General features: G+C 40.5%; 2 protein-coding genes across 5 annotated transcripts; one reads left to right on the top strand and one right to left on the bottom strand.

Annotated features, from left to right (window-relative positions):
• The first annotated feature begins 61 nt into the window (after positions 1–61).
• tmub2 (transmembrane and ubiquitin-like domain containing 2) lies at positions 62–5788 on the top strand. The gene is made up of 3 exons (XM_061699725.1): positions 62–488; positions 1748–2283; positions 4856–5788. Exons 2-3 carry the CDS (start codon positions 1757–1759, stop codon positions 5235–5237), a joined length of 909 nt encoding a protein of 302 aa, XP_061555709.1. The 5' UTR covers positions 62–488; positions 1748–1756; the 3' UTR covers positions 5238–5788.
• Positions 5351–17297, bottom strand: LOC133414399 (ataxin-7-like protein 3). Of its 4 annotated transcripts, XM_061699721.1 has the most exons (15): positions 17050–17297; positions 16556–16589; positions 15694–15794; positions 15484–15616; positions 14141–14312; positions 13971–14071; positions 13866–13888; positions 13741–13786; positions 12436–12473; positions 12255–12329; positions 11978–12021; positions 11754–11813; positions 9197–9268; positions 7946–8088; positions 5351–7208 (listed from the first exon to the last, which is right to left on the bottom strand). In XM_061699721.1, the coding sequence occupies exons 3-15, from the start codon at positions 15742–15744 to the stop codon at positions 6988–6990; spliced, it is 1179 nt and encodes a 392-aa protein (XP_061555705.1). In that variant the 5' UTR covers positions 15745–15794; positions 16556–16589; positions 17050–17297; the 3' UTR covers positions 5351–6987. The 4 variants fall into 4 exon arrangements, with proteins under 4 accessions (XP_061555705.1, XP_061555707.1, XP_061555706.1 ...); XM_061699722.1 differs by lacking the exon at positions 11754–11813 and having other exon boundaries at positions 5388–7208; XM_061699723.1 differs by lacking the exons at positions 9197–9268; positions 11754–11813 and having other exon boundaries at positions 5387–7208.
• Positions 17298–18017: the final 720 nt, after the last annotated feature.

The following is an 18017-nucleotide window of genomic DNA, read 5'->3' as shown; positions in this document are numbered from 1 at the left end:
AAAGATTTGTTCTTCTGAACGAAACGTTCGCGAACGTAACAACTGTCTTTTTTTTTTTTTTATCTGGACCACGAGTCTGTCAATATTTTGTTTTAAAAGGCACAGATCCACCACACAAATACTACAGTACATACAGTAATTACACTTTACAAGACACGTTTATTTCTTTAAATTCTCTTTGTTTTCATCCAATATTGTGCTAGATTATTATTTTTTAAAATGTATGGTGTTTTTGAAGGGCAGTGGAACTGATTTTTTTAAACCCGCTGAAAAACTGTTGAGACGTTTTTATGATGTAAATAAAATACAAACGTAAAATAAAGGTTAAATATGTTTGAGGGAGAACACTACGCGTCGTCTGTTTACCGACGTCACCCCACCCTTCTTCCTGTATATGTGTGTGTGTTGTTTTGAGGAAGTAGCCGCTTGCTAGCTACTAGCATCCAGAGGGTTCACCGTCAAACATGCTGTGATTACGCGCCTGGCCGGTAAGAAATAATCGTGTCGTCCACAGTGACGTTGAACGTTGGGTTGTTACAACGGTGCTACGACGAATAAACGGGAAAATGACACAATGAACTCTTGGTTTTTATGTAGCTTGGGTTAGCTTGAGAGGCTAACTCTGCTCGTTGTTGTTGACATGGATTAACACTTTGACGGGAGTCACAATGTTGCTCACTTGCTGGCTCCTTAATCCGACACACAAATGTTTTGTATGCGTTCCTCCAGTCCAATGTTAAATAACCGGATTCTGACGTCAACAAATCGTCCGTTTTGAATGGCGTTACCGTACTTCCGGGTTGGACTTTTCCTAGTTTTTCTTAATGCATTTGCTGCTATTTATGAATTTTGAAATATATATATTAAATTTACCATTGCCGTACATATTTTACCACATTGTGCCATGAAAGATATGTAATATGGTAGACAGTTCCATGGAAACAATGTAATGTAGTTATAAAATCACAAGATTATGTCACAAAGACTACATATTTTTGTCACAAACACTGGATTAACCCCCCCCCCCTCCAACTACATATTTTCAAAACAACAGATTATGCCAGTGAAACTACATATTTTGTAATACAATCAGTATATTATCCTATGAAATGCAGTGTGCATATTTTGTCACAAAAACGATTGACACTAAAACTACCATGTCGCAAAACACTAGATTTTCCCATGAAAAAAAAATCATATACACACCAGATTATACCATTAAAAAATACTTTTGTCACAAAAACAATGATTTCATAAAGAATACTGCATATATTGTCACAGAACCCTAAGAATACGCCATGTAAATTACACCTACACAGAGCAATATGTCATGAAAAACATTTAGTCACAAACACTATCATGCCCTGGAAACTATGTAATTTGAATACTTAATTTTGCCACAAAAACACTGCTTCCCACAGAAAGAAGATTGTCGTGCAAACAATATATTACAAAACACTAGATTATGCTATAAAAATTACATTTTGCACCATTATCACTAGATTTTGTCATGAAAAATATGTTTGAATCCAAAACACTATTTTGTGCCTTGAAACTATTCGTCACAAAAATTATTAGATCATGCCGTGAAATAAGTTTTTGTTCCATAACACCGGAGTAATCCCTAAAAAAAATACACGCTTTGTCACAAAACACTGTATTATCTGACAAGAATTCCATATTTTGTCCCAAAATACCAGATTTGGTGACAAAAAAACTAGCTAATGTTAACGCCGTCCTTGTGCAGGACAAGAGGATGGCAGTGTGTGCACTGACCATGCTGGAGGGGATGGGCGGTGAGGCCACCGCGGCGGGCGGTGCCCTGCTGGTGGCCCTGGCACTGATCCTGGCCTGGGTCTCCACGCATGTGGTCGAGCGCGGCGACCACATCCTGGGTACCATCCTGACGGCGGGCACGCACGCCTCCCTCATCGGTGCGGGCGGGGACGCAGGCGGCGAAGCCCAGGCCGACGCACCCGAGCAGACTGTCTCTATCCAGCCCTCACCGGAGAACAAGCCGGACGACAGTGAGGTGGATGAGGGGCTACCGTCCGAGGACGCGGAACTGCTACTGGACATTCAGAGCAAAGCGCTCCCCGGGAGAAGGATTCAAGCTTCGGATGAGGAGGAAGACGACGATTACGGCGAAGACGAGGAGACTGAGGGGGTACATAAAAAGGACGTGTCTGCCACGCCACCCTTTTGCGTGCGACTCAAGTTTTTAAACGACACTGAGGAAGTGGCTGTTGTCAAGCCTCACCACACCGTGGACCAGCTCAAAAGGTTAGGGCACACGTTTTGTCCAAATATTCATATATTTTTTCACAAATAGATATTATTGGTCTGTCCCCATGTCGTCTGTTATTTTCACGCACTGTTAACCAATTCAAAGTGTTAAATAGCTTGCGAAGAAATCTATTAACTCTCCTGGACACTTGAACTGTCTGAGAATTGTCATAACAGTCTGCCTCTTCTTCACTCCACAGAAGCCGTGCGGCATTATATTGTCTGGATGTTTTTTTTAGACTGTAATGAGTAAAAAAAATAGGATCACTGTAACGCTTTGGTACAGAAGGAAGTGGTCAGCCATGAAGCTAAGTTGCGTACATATTTATTTCCGCCTCATGGTTGAACTCGATTTTGAATCTTTCGGTTGCAGTTCAATTAGATTTTGATTTAAATGCTGCGATATCGTTTCCGTAAGAAGTAGAAATACAATTAAATAAGAGTAAATTATGACAATTTTGAAATATTTATTTTGATGCCATGTAAACATGTCGCATCACAGTAAGCAAAAAAATATAATTTGCACACAACTTGTTTATGCACATGGAGTACAAAAGTAAAAAAAAATATATGACGGTTGTGTGTAACACACAGGGAAAGTACATGTAAACAAATGTTTATTTCCTCTTGGGAATTGAAATAAAAAAACGTGCACAATAACTTATTTGCGCAAGAGTATAAAAATAAACAGGATGACAGCTATATAGCATACAGTATTTGTGGCGGTTTCCAGTAGCCTACTTTCTTTGTCAAACCCCATTCATTCATTGCCTTTGCCAACAAGTTTGCTGTCTTGCTCCCTCGTATGTGGCTTCCGTGCAGGGCTAGTCTGCAGAACATTTGACACTGATTCCCGCTCATTAGAAATTAAATGAGTTACATACGTACAGTCAGTCGCTCTGTATTACATGTATGAGCCACTTTTTCTGCCCAATTGAACGACTCCAAGACTTCTGTCTTAAAACTGGAACTGGAGCCTCGGGAAGGAGACTTCTGACATGTTTTCGTGTTGGTATTTTGCGTATTTATTAGAGTGTCTTTTGTCCATTTTGTGTGTTCCGAATTTACAGGGGAATCTGAAATAATCACAAACTTCAAATTTAAAAGTAAAAGTCACCTGCTTCACGCTGACAAATAGTGCAGGGACCGACCGCAGATGCTGCTGCCGCTACTTGCTTTAGTCACTATTTTGTTGTTTAGTCGAGTGCGGCTTCCGTCCATACAATGTGAAGTGCATGCAATGCGCCCCCACTGGCCACGAGGTGAATCGATTCAAAGGATTTGCTGTATCAATATTGAATTGTGGGACAATGTTTTGCAATGAATCGATATTTGTACCCACCCCTACTACTTAGTCAGCTCACCGTTCTATTTATTGCATCTAAAGGTCTCAACATACCTGCATGTCGGGCAGGTTAAAGTGACAGCGGACACAGCGCAGCAAGTTGATCCCGCCATAATCTACTAAGTACCTTCTGCGAATCCGTGAGAAGTAATACCCCTCCATACCATAGGCGGAAGTAGTCAGTGTGTGTGTGTGTGTCCCCTCCATGAATCTCATGAGTGTAAACAAAGCTTCCAGTTTTGTCCAGGTGGCAATGTCGTCAATATGCGTGCGATGATATGAAAATAAGTACATGAGCAAATCCTGTGCTTGCCTTCTTTGGATGCCTACTTCTTCACCGTTTGTTTGCTTTCGTAACTTCCATTTTGTATTGTACACTGATTCGCTAGCTAACAGCCAATCAGAGTGATCAATTGTGACATTTGGCCGATGCAGATTCAACTTGTTGAATCGGGCGAAAACTGCCTGGCGACGGCTAATTCGTACAGAAGGTGCGAGGCACACCTGGCCAACGGCGCCCACCGACGCTCAACGACCGACGTCTGCTTGGTTTGTTGAGACCTTAAGACCTTTGAAAAAGATTTTGAGAAGTCACGTGCTTTTGTGAAGGATTAAAGGGTTTTTGTCTGGTCAGACGTTCGGCACGAGCACAGACTTTGATGCGCAAGGCTGGCATCGGCAATGTGTCCATACCATTTTAATCAATGACAGCGTTAATAAATTTGATGTTTTAAGCACATTTAAATTGGCTATTGAACATGATTTTGGGGTGGTATTGCTTTGATGTTGGTGCGCAATATAAGGTATAATACCATTTTGAACGACGCAGTGGTTGGTAACTCAAGCATGGTGGCGTTTTTTTTGTTTTTTTTTCCCTGAAACGCGGTGATTTTGGATTTAGCAAAAAGACGGCGCTATTTTGCTGCAAAATACTAGATCTTACTACATAAACTACACTTTTTGTCACAAGAACATTAAATTGTATCATGAAAAATTTTTTTTTTGCCATGAAACAGTAGATTATCAATAAATGTTCGATTTAGAAAGAGCAAAAATACAGCAAATAGTTGTTTGATAGGTTCCCCCCAAAAATCATGGAATTGGGGAATTTGTGAGCAGTAAATGGGGAAGGGAATACTGTAATACCTTTAACATGTATAATATTTTCACTACATTATCTATTAGAAAATATGTCATTTACCTTGTGGTTTTCTCCCTGGTCAGTAAGTACTTCTCTGGGCGTGAGCATCAGATCAAGCTGATCTACCAAGGCCAACTCCTCCAGGACTCCAAGAGGACTCTGCTATCCCTGAACGTGACTCACAACAGCGTCATCCACTGCCACGTCTCGCAGGCCCAGCACGACGGCAGCCCCGAAGCTGAGGCAGCGGGTTCTGCTGAGACTACTGTCACTGGGGGCCTGCGGGCGGCAGGCGTGGCCATCAGCACGGGCAGCCTGGTGGTGCCCGTGTTCGTGGTGATCCTGGCCGTGGTGTGGTACTTCCGCATCAACTACCGCCAGTTCTTCACTGCGCCCGCCACTATCTCCCTGGTGGGCGTCACCGTCTTCTTCAGCTTCCTCATCTTCGGCATGCACAGCCGCTGAAGAAACTCAGCAGCACGTAACACTAGAGCAACCTCTGCCAAGGCCCCCGAAACTCTTATATTTGGATCATCTATATGCTGAAAATCAAAGAGAAAAAAAACCAAACAAAAAAACCAAGCAGAAGTGCACCATTGTTTGACGCCTTGTTCCCTCCACCGTTGTCCTTCCCCGTCATAAAACATCTTCGGGACCCAGTCAGGCAGTTTTTGGCTAATCCTGCCTAAGACGCTAACAAACTGTTATGAAGACAAATTTCCTTGGTGGAGGTTTTATGGAAAAAACGGACTAAAGTTTGGGATTAATTGAGCTTTTATTTCTGCTTTCCATTTTTTGAGGCTGCTTTTCCCTATCAATGCTTCAAGATGAAATTTTTTTCTGTGGCGTGTAGAAATTAATTTAAAGGCTGAGATACTGTAACATGAAAGTATATCAGGCCTGGTGTCTTTCGTGTACAATGTGTATACAGTGTAAATAAAATGAATGAATGAAACAGATTAATCTGGCACTTAGGAGGAAAAAAAGCAATTTGGAGTCTGATGTCTCCAATTAAAAGTATTGAAAAAAAAAAAAAATTCCACTCTTTTTGTTTATTTACAGACATCAGTAACGCAGAACAGCGCTCGTAAAATGTTTTTTGTTTTTTTTCTCCCATTTGTTGATATTTAGCGCTGACATCACCAGGAAAAGAAAAAACAAACAAAACCTCACGGGACTATAAAAATATACACAATTAGATTTAAAATACGAGAGCTTACCTTGTCCGTCTCAACCACCATGACAGTGAAATGTGCAAATACAAAGTGTGTGTGCATGTGCGTGGTAAACATGTACAATACCATATCACCATTTGGATCCTTTACATCAAATAATCAGGTCACAATCATCTTGACAAAACAAAATATGTCACATAAGTATACAAAAGTAGCGTATTTCGACAAATAGTGGCCAGTAATACAACGTGGCGCGACCCCATGTCAGTCTTTTGGGGTATGGTGTCAATTGAAGGGATGTGTCTATTGGAGGGAGGTGCTATGTGCCTTATGGGGTGTGGCTTCTTGTCTATTTGTCTTTTGGAATATGACAAAATTCACCTATTGGGGAGGCGTCGATTTCTCTTTTGGAGTACGGCGTCTATTGGAGGGAAGCTATTATTTGTCTTTTGGGGTATGGCATCTGTTAGAGAAAGTTGTCGATTTGTCTTTTGAGCTTTGGCATCTATTGGAGGAAGGTCTTTGTCTTTTGGGGTACAGCCTTAATTGGAAGGATACATCTGTCTTTTTAGGTATGGCATCTATTGAAGGGAGGGATAAATTTGTTCTTTTGTGATAGGGCATCTGTTGGAGGGAGACGTTTGTCTTTTTTAATCTGTCTTGGGGTACAGTGTCTATTGGAGGGTGGGGCTACAGAGGAGGCGTCTTTTAGGGTACGACATCGATTTGTGTTTGTCCTTGGGGTATGGTGTTTATTGGAAGGGAGGCATTTGTCTTTTCGGATTTGGCTTTTGGGGTACTGTATCAGAGGAGGGTGTTTTTTTTCTTTTGGGGTATATCGTTTAGTGGAGGCCACCATTTGCGGAAATACGTTATACACAAGTCGCACTTCACCTGAAATACACACAGCAATAGAGAGAGCAGAGGAATGTGTGTGTGAGTGTGCGTGTGCGAGATTGTTGGTGCACCTGAACGCATCATCCAAACCGACACTTCCTCTCAAGTTGACATAGAGACGTGGGGTAAAATGTCCTCTGGTGCTAGTTCAAGTCGTCGTAGATACTGGAAATAGAAGGAGGAGCAGGAAGTTTGGGACGCTTTTTCTTGGCAGCCAAGCTAATGTTACTGTGCGAGACACCGCCATTGCCGCCACTCGTTAGATTTCCGCTTGTTCCTTCACCGCCGCCTCCTGCTGTGGTGTTCAAAGCCAGCGAGGTTCGCTTCTTTTTCTTCGGCCTGCGAGTGTCTGAATGGTTGGTGCCTGCAAGGAGAGATGGAAGGAGATTTCTGTCAATTAGAAGCCAGAAGAAAGTCACTTCAGGGAAAAGGCACAGAGAACACAAAGAACACAAACGCATAGAACAATGGTGAATAGAGTAAAAAAGTGAAAACTACTTGCAGAGTCCTGGACATTAAAACTACAAAAATGGTGGACGGAAAGTTAAAAAACATTGGAAAATGTACTTAACATACACACACATATATATATATATATATATATATATATATATATATATATACACACTGTATATATAAAATAATAGTACAAATAACATTAATAACAAACAAAACAAAAATGAATGTATTCATAAGAAGAATATGTAGTTCGTAATAAAAACAATACTAAATAAAATACAAAAACAAAATATAAATAAAATATAAATGAATTAAAAATAAATTACATGCAAAGACAACAGTCTGGCAAAAATAAAATATTAATGAAAACATATATTTTTAAAAATTAACAATAATAAATAGATACACAGAATAAATTAATAATACAAATAAACTAAAATAAAAATATAGAATGTGAAAAGATTATAGTGATTCTTTCCTTACTGGCTCTGGAGGAGGCACAGTCAATGGGATGAACAGAAAGAATAAAATAGATAAAATAATTTTTAAAAACAATGGGAAAAATAAAAAATAAATATATAAATTAAGTAATTAAAAAATATATATATCTAAAACTGTCCTAAATAGCAACTCATTCCTTACTGGCTCTGGACGAGGCGGAGTCGGTGGGTGAAATCTCCGGCGAGTCTTCCCACTGCAGGCGGCTGATGAGGTTCTGAGCCCCACCACTGTCCCCTTGGAGCTCAAACGTGTTGCTCTCCGCTGTGACGTCGGGCAGGGACGACCTGGTGACCACGGGAAACACGTTCAGGTCACTTCCAGTTCTGCTCGTTGGAAATGAAACTTGGTACAATATGCTAATATGGTATGACATGCTTTTGATAGTGTCTATGGTGTTATTTTTGCCTTTCACTACTGACAAACAGTCACACTCTCAAGCCACTCCACTACATTTTACTCCTAACATCACACACACACACACACACACACACACACACTCACACACTCACACACACACTCCTACCCTTAAGGCCTCTTTATACTCCCGCGGTTGCGCGGCTGACAACGCCCGCATAGCATCACGTGACAGACGAATTGCCCCGCGCGGCCCGTCTGCGTAGCTTGACGCGCACACGTCAAAAATTGTTGCTGCGTGTCGAACGCCGCGGAGATCATCTCTCGTGATTGGTCCATTTTAGTCACCTGCTGTGATGACGTACTCAGCGTGCTCCTTGGTTCTACACACCATCTACGCCGCCGCCTTCTCGATCGATTTTGCAGCATAATTAAACATATCATCTGGTCATCTAGGTCCATTTGTTCTAGCAGACACTGTTCCACAGTCGTCATTGTTGTTACTTTGTTCCTTGATACGGAAAGGAAAGTTAAAAACGGCTACCAGAGATGGCAAAAAAAAAAATGCAGAGGAAACTCCACCCTGTGGTGTCCTCGCCAATACCGGTCGTAGCGACACTCCCGACTTGGAAGTGAACTGCAGTACATTTTCAAAACTGCGCGCGTGGGTTTGCGTTCTAGTATAAAGGCAAACTATGCGTGGGACAGCCGCAGTGACGTCAGCGCGGTTGCCGTCCGCGCGAGTATAAAGAAGCCTTTACGCACACGCTCACACGTTTACTCACGCTCCTATGCACGCACTAACTACTCCAGCACACACACACACTTACCATCACACACGTGTACTCTCTCACTCACACGTGCGTATGCATGCATGGACACACTTCAGGTAGTCATTTACAAATGAAAAGTCCTTAAAGATGGCAAAAATAACTGATAGAAGCATTCGCTCACTCATGAAGTCAGTACAATTGTAAGAGAAGGGGCGAGGAGTTAAGAACGGGATGAGGGCGGGGTGGGGGGACGGGGCACACTCACGCGGACGGCCCCAGGAGGAACACCCTGACGCTCCTCCTCTGCTCGTCCGTGTGCTGGGGACATCGCTGAGACCTGGTGGGCAGGACACAAGGTGGCGTTACACATCCCTGACTGACTCACGCACGAGCCTCGATGGAGGGCGACCCTTTCACCATAATTAGCCTCCTTTCAACACAGATTGTAGAAAAGTGGCGACCTTAAGTCGTACTAAGCAAAGAGGGTGTGGTAACTGTCGTACCTGTCGGCGCTTTCACGCAGCAACACAGTATCCTGCATCCCGAGTGGGGTTGATGTTTTTTTTTTTTTTTTTTTTTTTAATAGTCAAATCAATGACGTCATTTATATTTTTTTAAGATGTCAACTTACTACGATCCGTGCAACTGCTTGACTTCAACCTTCAAGTAAAAGATATATGATCCACACCTTCCCCGGGTGCAGTCGCCCTACCCCCGACTCACTCATCCAATCACATTCAGACACCTTCACTGCCTTTCAGACAGTCGGAATTTATTATTTTTTAAATAAATGTAATAATCTAATATATATATTTTTTTGTAATTCTATTGTGTAACTCCAGTTCACACAACACTACTGCAGGGTCGCTACAGTAGTAGAATTATAAAAATAAATCACAGGAGGAGGCAGTGCTTTGCAATACTATATTGCAGCAACCCTGCTACTGACCATTTTCGGTGGAGTCTTGCTAGAGTTCTACAAATTCCGACTTTCTGTGAGACATTAAGGGTTTCTGAGTGTGATTTGTGATTGGATGAGTGAGTCGGGAGGAAGAGGAGCGTGCCGGTGTGTGTCGTCGCGATTAAGGCTTATAAAACACTAGCTGTTTTTTTTATTTTTATTTATTGGTTACATACAACATTCACTGTTCATTTTCACAATAAAGACCCTGTGGATCGACCCCCACTTGTGTTCATTTCATTGTCTAAGAAGTAGTACTATAGTTATTGCACTATATTATATAATAGGATAAAAATAATTCTGCATATTATTCAATCGCACAACGTAATCATTACTCTAGAATTGTAATCGTTAATAAACTAGGTCTTCAATAATTGTTATTGCAATGTATTTATTGTAAATATATTATTATTTAAATGCATCAACCTTGTAATGACGGACACAGATGTAGCCAAATGTCTTGCATGCTATTTTTGTGTTTCCTCTATCCACTTTCGCTGCTGAAGCGATGCACATTTCCTAATTGTAGGATTAGTAAAAGTGTTCCTAATTATATTTAATATATTAATGTACTTTTAAACTTATAGGCCCCTGTTCTCAGGTGATGTAGGGGTGTACTAATTAATTTTCGGTTTCCGGTTCTGGTCCAGTGTGGCTGTGTAGCATTATTGTGTATATTTCTCTCCAGACACGCATTCCTTTGCCTGCTATTTTGCTTTTCAAAGTTGGTTACTCTCCGCTATAACGTGGTTCCAGCTAGACCTGTGACAAATGTACTGTGTTACCTAATCAATTATTTCTGTGTTTTGCAACTACATGTCACGATAGCTTAGCAATTGGCTTTTCTGTCTTACTCTACTCCTCATCCTCCTTACGTGAAAATAATACTCGTCAGAATACTGTATAGCTTATTCACTCCCATGGAGGCGATGATTCGTGACTTATTGCTATGATGACACTTGACACGAAACAAACTTTCGCTTCAGCGGATTCACATCATGTTTAAAAGCGTTAGCTAGCTAGCTGTAGCTCATAAGAAGCTGGGGCGGCACAAAAATAGGGTGCCACAAGCATTCCCCGATACGAACAGCGGAAAGCAGGGAGCTTGGGCGACTGTTAAGTGTGGACGCCCTGTTATTTCTTTTTTGTTTGGGCCGTTTTATTTCAGTGACAAAAACCTTTCGGTAGAGAAACTAAAATGGACTTTTGGGACATTTTGGGCAAAACATTTTTGGTGACCTAAAATTCAGTGCGTCACTATATAATACTAAATGTTCTCGGTTTGAAGTTTTCTTTTTTGAAATGTAAACTCAATTAAAAATGAAAACAAGATGACGAATGTACCTGTCAAGCAGAAATGTTGCTAATCCCGCATCGGTTCTGAATCCTCTCAGTCTCAACTGCCTGAGCTCCCGCCACCTCTAATAGTAACTATGTTTACTCTTTCTTTTTCTCAGCATCTGTCCAATTCCTTTTTGTGATTCTGTTTGCTCGTCATATACTGAGTTGTTGACAAACAAGAGATGAGCACCCCCCCCCCCCCCCCGCCAAGAGGTGTATATTCCCTAATAGTTTTAGCAAAGCTCCTGAAGCCCATAACGTGAGGCTTCTGAGGTGTGCCCGTGAGTGCACGACTTATGATTAACACACCTCGTCAGTCACACCTTCTACGATTGGTTGTTTTTTTCCCATAATGACAGTTTTAACTAATATGACAAAAAGTGATTTTTTTTTTTTTTTTAATTGCAAACTCCTTTAATATCTGATTGTGAGACACAGTGTCACTGTGTAAAAGCGGGGTCATTTTGGTGGCCGTTTGGCAGGGTCTCTGTGTGAAAGAGGCTGGTGACTGGTCGCCCACCTGGAGGTGCGCGTGTGCAGGTCGATGGCTCGCCAGTCTTGCTGCCAACTTGTGTTCAACCTTCAGTCAGTCCCAACATTTCAAGCAGATGCAGATGAAAGTGAAAGTCATCATGCACTTTCACTTTAGAGCAGTATCAAGTGGAAAGGGAAAAACTGATAGGATAAGGCAGACATCACCACTTCACGGCAGTCTGTGTGTGTGTGTGTGTGTGTTGTACATACCTGGTGCACATCTTCTTGGTGTGTTCCGAGATTACCCCACATTGCTGCACAAACAGACATACCCTTAGCAAACCATCCATACTCAAGCCTCGTTTCCACCAACCGGACGGTACAGTATGGTACACTTTTGTATTGCGCGAGAAACGCAAGAATCCCAGAATATTCCACCCGAATCAGTAACCCTTCATCGGGGGGCACCGGCAGTCGCACGCTTTGTTACGCTTGCCAAGGCTGGAGCTAGACACGCTGCTGTTCATAGTAAGTATAGTTTTCTTACCGTGGTCAGGAGTGACCTGACTTCCTCAGGCCCCAGAGTTTCGTAATTGATCCCGGCGTTGTTGTAGTTGTTGTACTGGAGGAAGGTAAAAGACACAAAAAGCACGTATCGTCTTTGACACAGTCCTGTAAACATTACAGAAAAGCCTGACTAATAAAAATTGAGGGAAGGAAGGGGTCACCTTGAAAGCTTCTGAAGTGACATTGCTGCCCAGATCACCTGAAACACAAATCAAGGTTTACATACTTTTAATTATGTAAATAAAATTAAATATATTTGTTGACTATAAAAGAGATTTTGTTTGCATTCAATGTTTCCATCCATCCATCTATTTTCTGAGCCGCTTCTCCTCACTAGGGTCGCGGGCGTGCTGGAGCCTATCCCAGCTGTCATCGGGCAGGAGGCGGGGTACACCCTGAACTGGTTGCCAGCCAATCGCAGGGCACACACATACAAACAACCATTCGCACTCACATTCACACCTACGGGCAATTTAGAGTCTCCAATTAATGCATGTTTTTGGGATGTGGGAGGAAACCGGAGTGCCTGGAGAAAACCCACGCAGGCACGGGGAGAACATGCAAACTCCGCACAGGCGGGGCCGGGGATTGAACCCGGGTCCTCAGAACTGTGAGGCTGACGCTCTAAGCATTCAATGTTTCCATAAAATAATATTTATATCTAGCATGAATAAATTATAAATACACAATATTTATACATAAGTATTTTAAGTTTATTATAATATTTGTATTCAAATTTAAGATAACTCTTAGGCATGGAATTAATGGAAAAATCCTTTGAAAAATGATTTAAACAATATGAAATAAAACATTTCATATCAAAGTTGAAAATCCATCCATCCATCCATTTTCTGCACCGCTTATCCTCACTAGGGTCGCGGGTATGCTGGAGCCTATCCCTAGGGTACAGCCTGGACCGGTCGCCAGCCAATCGCAGGGCACATATAAACTAACAACCATTCGCACTCACATTCATACCTACGGACAATTTAGAGTCTTCAATTAACCTAACATGTTTTTGGGATGTGGGAGGAAACCGGAGTACCCGAGAAAACTCACGCAGGCACGGGAAGAACATGCAAACTACGCACAGGCGAGGCCGGATTTGAATACGTGTCGTCAGAACTGTGAGGCGGATGTGCGTCATCCACGGTGCCGCCAAATTTAAAATCATTCATTTAAATTAAATGTATCTCAATTTCACTCATTTTTTAATGTTTGAAATAATTGATTTAAATTAAATGCATACCACACAGTTTTCATTTTCAAATAATTCATTTAAGTCACATTTTACAAATTTTTCAATATTTAAATTGATCTAAATGCAAAATACTTTCACCCAGTTTTAGTACCATATTTGAATTTATTGAAATCAGATGAAAAACACTAATCTTTAAAATTTTTAAATCAATCAATTTTAATAAATTCATTCCAATTTCACCATCACTCACTCAGTCATCACTCACCATTTTTGTGCTTTAGTGATTTGGATCGTCGCGGTGAATTTTGATTCTGCACAGATGAAAAACACGAGTTACAAGACAGCAAAAGACACTGTCTATATTAAAAAGGATAAAAAAACAAAAATTACCTTATCTGACTTTCTCTTTTTGGCTACAATAAAAAAATAAAAAAATATAATAAGATTGTTATAAGAGAGCAATGTGAGGTTCTGTTTGATTTTCAGATTGCTCACATTTCTTCTCTGCGCCGTATGACCAGTCGTTGTCGTTCAGGTCATCATTGTCTTCCTGGTCGCTCTCTGACTTGCTCACGTTGTTGTTGTTGCTGGCCAGCCTATCAAAAATGTTTTCAATAAATTCAATACTAATTAATATTTGGAGGCTATATTTGTGTCGTGCCGACCTGCGGCTGGCGATGCGGCTGCTGTTGCGTCCCATGCCCAGACACTTCTCCAGGTGCGGCGCAAAGCGAGACGCCGCGATCAGCCGCTTGCAGTTGGGACACTCGCACTCCTTGTTCTTCCACTGGTTGTACACCTGGCCGAAGATGTCCAGTCCTGGCTGATCCACAATCTCTGCAAAAATGACAGCAGAGGAGAACGAGGGCTTCCTGTTAAATACTTCACGTGCAGTTAGGAGGCTAATTTGATCCGAGAAGAGACTGAGGGCATTGAGAAACTGGAGTGAGGCAGCCATAACTGGAAAACTAACATAACTGGCATCATAACTGGAAAATGATAACGTTTACAATCCAAGGTGTCTTTATCATCCCTGAGGGGGCAGTTTGTTTATTTTGTATTTTGTATACCTCCAGAAATACCGGTACTCAGGACTGTAAACTAGTGCACTGATGTGTTATAATTTTCTGTATTCATCGCACTGTTGAGTGAAAATTATTCCGATACTTTTCTATATTTTTAGTTGCCTTTTTTGCTTAGTATGCAAAAGGCAGATGCTTTAAAACTGGAAGTCAAAAAAAAAAAAAAGTTAGAAGCAATATTAAAAACATTTTAGGATAATAATCAAGATTAATTTTTCCTTTCCATATCGGCCAGCCCTAGGTGGTTGTCCTTTATCCACAAAAGAGATCAAGGATAGCAGGAAACCGGTGCGTTCTTCAGTCAAGTGGAAACTAAGGAGAATAGGGCAGCAGCCAGCTAAGGTAATGTTTGCACGTGTTTATTTTAATTAATTTTATTTTAATTTAATTTTTCTGTCGTGTTTCCTCAAAGGTTACAATAATGACTGCCCGGGTGTTTGAGTGACCAGGTACTTCCAAGACAATGGATCAACAGAGCAAATTGGAGACTTTGGAGTATTAGCCCTATAATTTTATAAATGTTTCAATGACGAATCCGCTCAGCCCACTTGGAACCCCTACGGATCAGATCCCTGTTTTTTATCCAAGAGGAAATTGAGGGCGGTGGGAAAATGAAGCGATGCAGCCAAGTGGAGGCTGTGGAGTATAGTACCACAGCGTTCAGCTCCGCAAACATGAGCATGTGTGTTTATTTGACTATTTTTACCCGTTTTTGCTCAATCATTACAATGATTGATGACTTTGCTCGGAACGCTTGAAACCGAGTGACCAGTTACGACCATGACAACGGAGCACTACAGCAAAGTGGAGACTGTGGGCAGTCACACTTGTAAAGTTCTTCCTTTGGATGCCCACTAAGCTCGAAATTAAAAAAAAAAAAAAAAAGGTGATAGAAAATAAGTGGGAGAACGCGCAACGGTACCAACCGAATTCCTTGGCGCTCTCCGGGTCGGTGTCATCCAGGAAGAAGTAGCCATGCTTGACGGCGCGATGCACCTCAAAGCAAAGGCCCAGGCAGGCGTCCTCCACCAGCTCAGAGTAGATGTCGTGGACCAAGGCCTACCACACACACACACACACACACACCATCATTAAACATCAAATAACATAATAATAAATATGTAATGGCGTTGTACCTCCAGCCTAGTGTTGTCTGGGCCTGACAGGGCCATATCCTCCATTTTCATTTGAAAATCCCTCTGCTGAATCTTTTCGATGGTGTCGTAACGAGATGGCGCTGTGAGATAAAATTCATTTTATGACAAAAATCAACACAGATCATCTCATCTGTCACATTAACTCCCTATTAATGATTTTTAAGAGATTAAACAAATTTATGGTGACAACTAACATCATGTAATCTATTATCAGTCACATTAACTCCAAAGTTATTACTTTCACCGTAAAAAACCCCAACAAAAACAACATTGTGACAAATAAAAACATAGCCCATCTGTCCCTCTTTAGAGTTAAAAATGCATTTAAGGTGTCAAACATCAACAATCACATTAGCAGCAGTCACACTGACACTATATTCTTCACATTTAAGCTAAAAAAATATTTGTGGTGACAAAAATCAACACGTGGCAGTCACAATTACTCCATATTACTCACGTTTAACCAAATAAAGTAATATAGTTTGACAAAATTCTAAACATTGATCATACTAACCGTTACAGTAACGTCATATAACTCACTTTTAAGTAAAAATATACATTTATGGTGACAAAATCGATATATAGCTGTCACATTAAGTCCACATGACTCACGGATATACTCAATAAATAAATAAATAAATATTCCGCATAGATCATATTATCAGTCGTAGAACTGAGTAACATAACACTCACTTTTGAGCAAAAAATAAAAATAAAAACAAAAACATGTATTGCGACAAAAACAACAACACATAACTGTCACATTAAATCCAAGTTTGTCACTTTTTATGCTAAAAGAATGGTTGTGCAGTGACACAAATTAACAGTTATATCGACTCACTTTTAAGATGTTAAGTCGCTTTTCTCTCTTCATCCTGTTCAGAAAGACAAAATAACAACTGACAGAACGCAACACTAACGATAAAAAAAAATCTTCACTTTTGTTGCAATGACAGTCATTGAAAAATATTAATATATAATGGTGGTAGCGCCAAGTAGCAAAAAGAAAAGAAGAAGTAAGAACAGGTTACAGGTGATCGAATTGACAATTAGGCAGCTACCTAATTTTATTTTACGCCATTGGGCCACCGAAATGTGATTTTTCGAAAATGAACATAATGCTCGAAGGTGTAGGCTGTTTATGCGGCTTTTGTGTCGTCATTGTGTGTGCATGTGTTTTTGTTTTGTTTTTTGGTTAGGGCGCAGCAGCATAGTGAACGTTACGGAACATGAAAACTGGGTTAATTATGTGTAATCTAGCATTAGCTAGCGTGCTAGCTAGGAACCGCTGAACCGTTACGTCATCAACACATTTCTATTTTGGTTTCCTTTTACCTCCTCGTCACGGAAGCGGCCCGTTCCCCCCGGCGGCAGACGAGACAACATGACTCGCTCAGTCAGCGCGTGAAATCTTCGTCGACGTCCATGTTCGTCCTTTCTCTAACAAAAAATCAAATAAAAATAATAACAAGTTCAATGTGTATTTCTGTTTGTTGTTATTGTTTGTTTGTCGCAGGTGTTGACGAAACAAACAAACGGCCGTCTTGTGCTGCTTGACAGTCGCGAGGCGGCCATGCAGCATCGCTCGGCCAATCACAGCGAGGGATAACAAAGCACTTCCGTAGACGTCATGAGGGTATATGTTAATAAGAATTGCAATAAAGATTTTTAAAATGAAAAAAATGAAAAATATAAAAGAAGAAAAATAAAATGAAAAGAAAATAATGAAGAAAAAAAAAAAAGAGGAGATGGCGCTAACTACGAAATGACGCCTTATATTCATGCAATATTTATTTTATTTGACACTAAGACAAGTATAGCATGTTATTTTTTTTATAAAATAATATATTTTGCCACATAAAATACAAACGTTATACATGTACATAGTATCTCATACTGCATTTTGAATAGAAATACAAATTTTAAAATTGTACAACACTCCTAATCTTATGCGATAAAACATATACTTTTACAATAAAATTATCATATTCTGAGTCTTTGTCTCAAATTTTATGACTTTGTTCTCATATTTGTTAATAAAAAAATATTTTTAATATTATATGTAATATTATGAACTTGTTCTCTATTAAAGTATGATTCTTAATCATCTATTTTTTCCTCAAAAATACATTTCTATTTCATCCCTTGTGACTGCCAGGGCAGCGCTTCAGGCACTTAACGATCACTCTCATGCTTTATTCTCGAAACTTTTTTTTAAATATGAAAAACAAGGCTCTTCTTTATTTACTTAATATTTAGTCAAAGAAAAATATATCTTCTTGGAATATTTGGATTTTATTCTA

Source organism: Phycodurus eques, chromosome 16, assembly GCF_024500275.1.
Source record: "Phycodurus eques isolate BA_2022a chromosome 16, UOR_Pequ_1.1, whole genome shotgun sequence".
Taxonomy (NCBI): domain Eukaryota; kingdom Metazoa; phylum Chordata; class Actinopteri; order Syngnathiformes; family Syngnathidae; genus Phycodurus; species Phycodurus eques.
Note: the sequence above shows the minus strand (reverse complement) of the source record. Positions and strands in the feature narration are given on the sequence as shown.

What these genes read in the sequence shown, in the direction of transcription:
- tmub2 (XM_061699725.1), top strand. Translation starts at nt 1,757, where the DNA reads ATGGCAGTGTGTGCACTGACCATGCTGGAGGGGATGGGCGGTGAGGCC. An exon ending in ACCGTGGACCAGCTCAAAAG is followed by an intron (nt 2,284 to 4,855) that starts GTTAGGGCACAC and finishes CTCCCTGGTCAG; the next exon opens with TAAGTACTTCTCTGGGCGTG.
- LOC133414399 (XM_061699721.1), bottom strand. Translation starts at nt 15,744, where the DNA reads ATGAAAATGGAGGATATGGCCCTGTCAGGCCCAGACAACACTAGGCTG. An exon ending in ATCACTAAAGCACAAAAATG is followed by an intron (nt 12,474 to 13,740) that starts GTGAGTGATGAC and finishes TTTGTGTTTCAG; the next exon opens with GTGATCTGGGCAGCAATGTC. An exon ending in CTGCACACGCGCACCTCCAG is followed by an intron (nt 9,269 to 11,753) that starts GTGGGCGACCAG and finishes CCTGCCCACCAG; the next exon opens with GTCTCAGCGATGTCCCCAGC.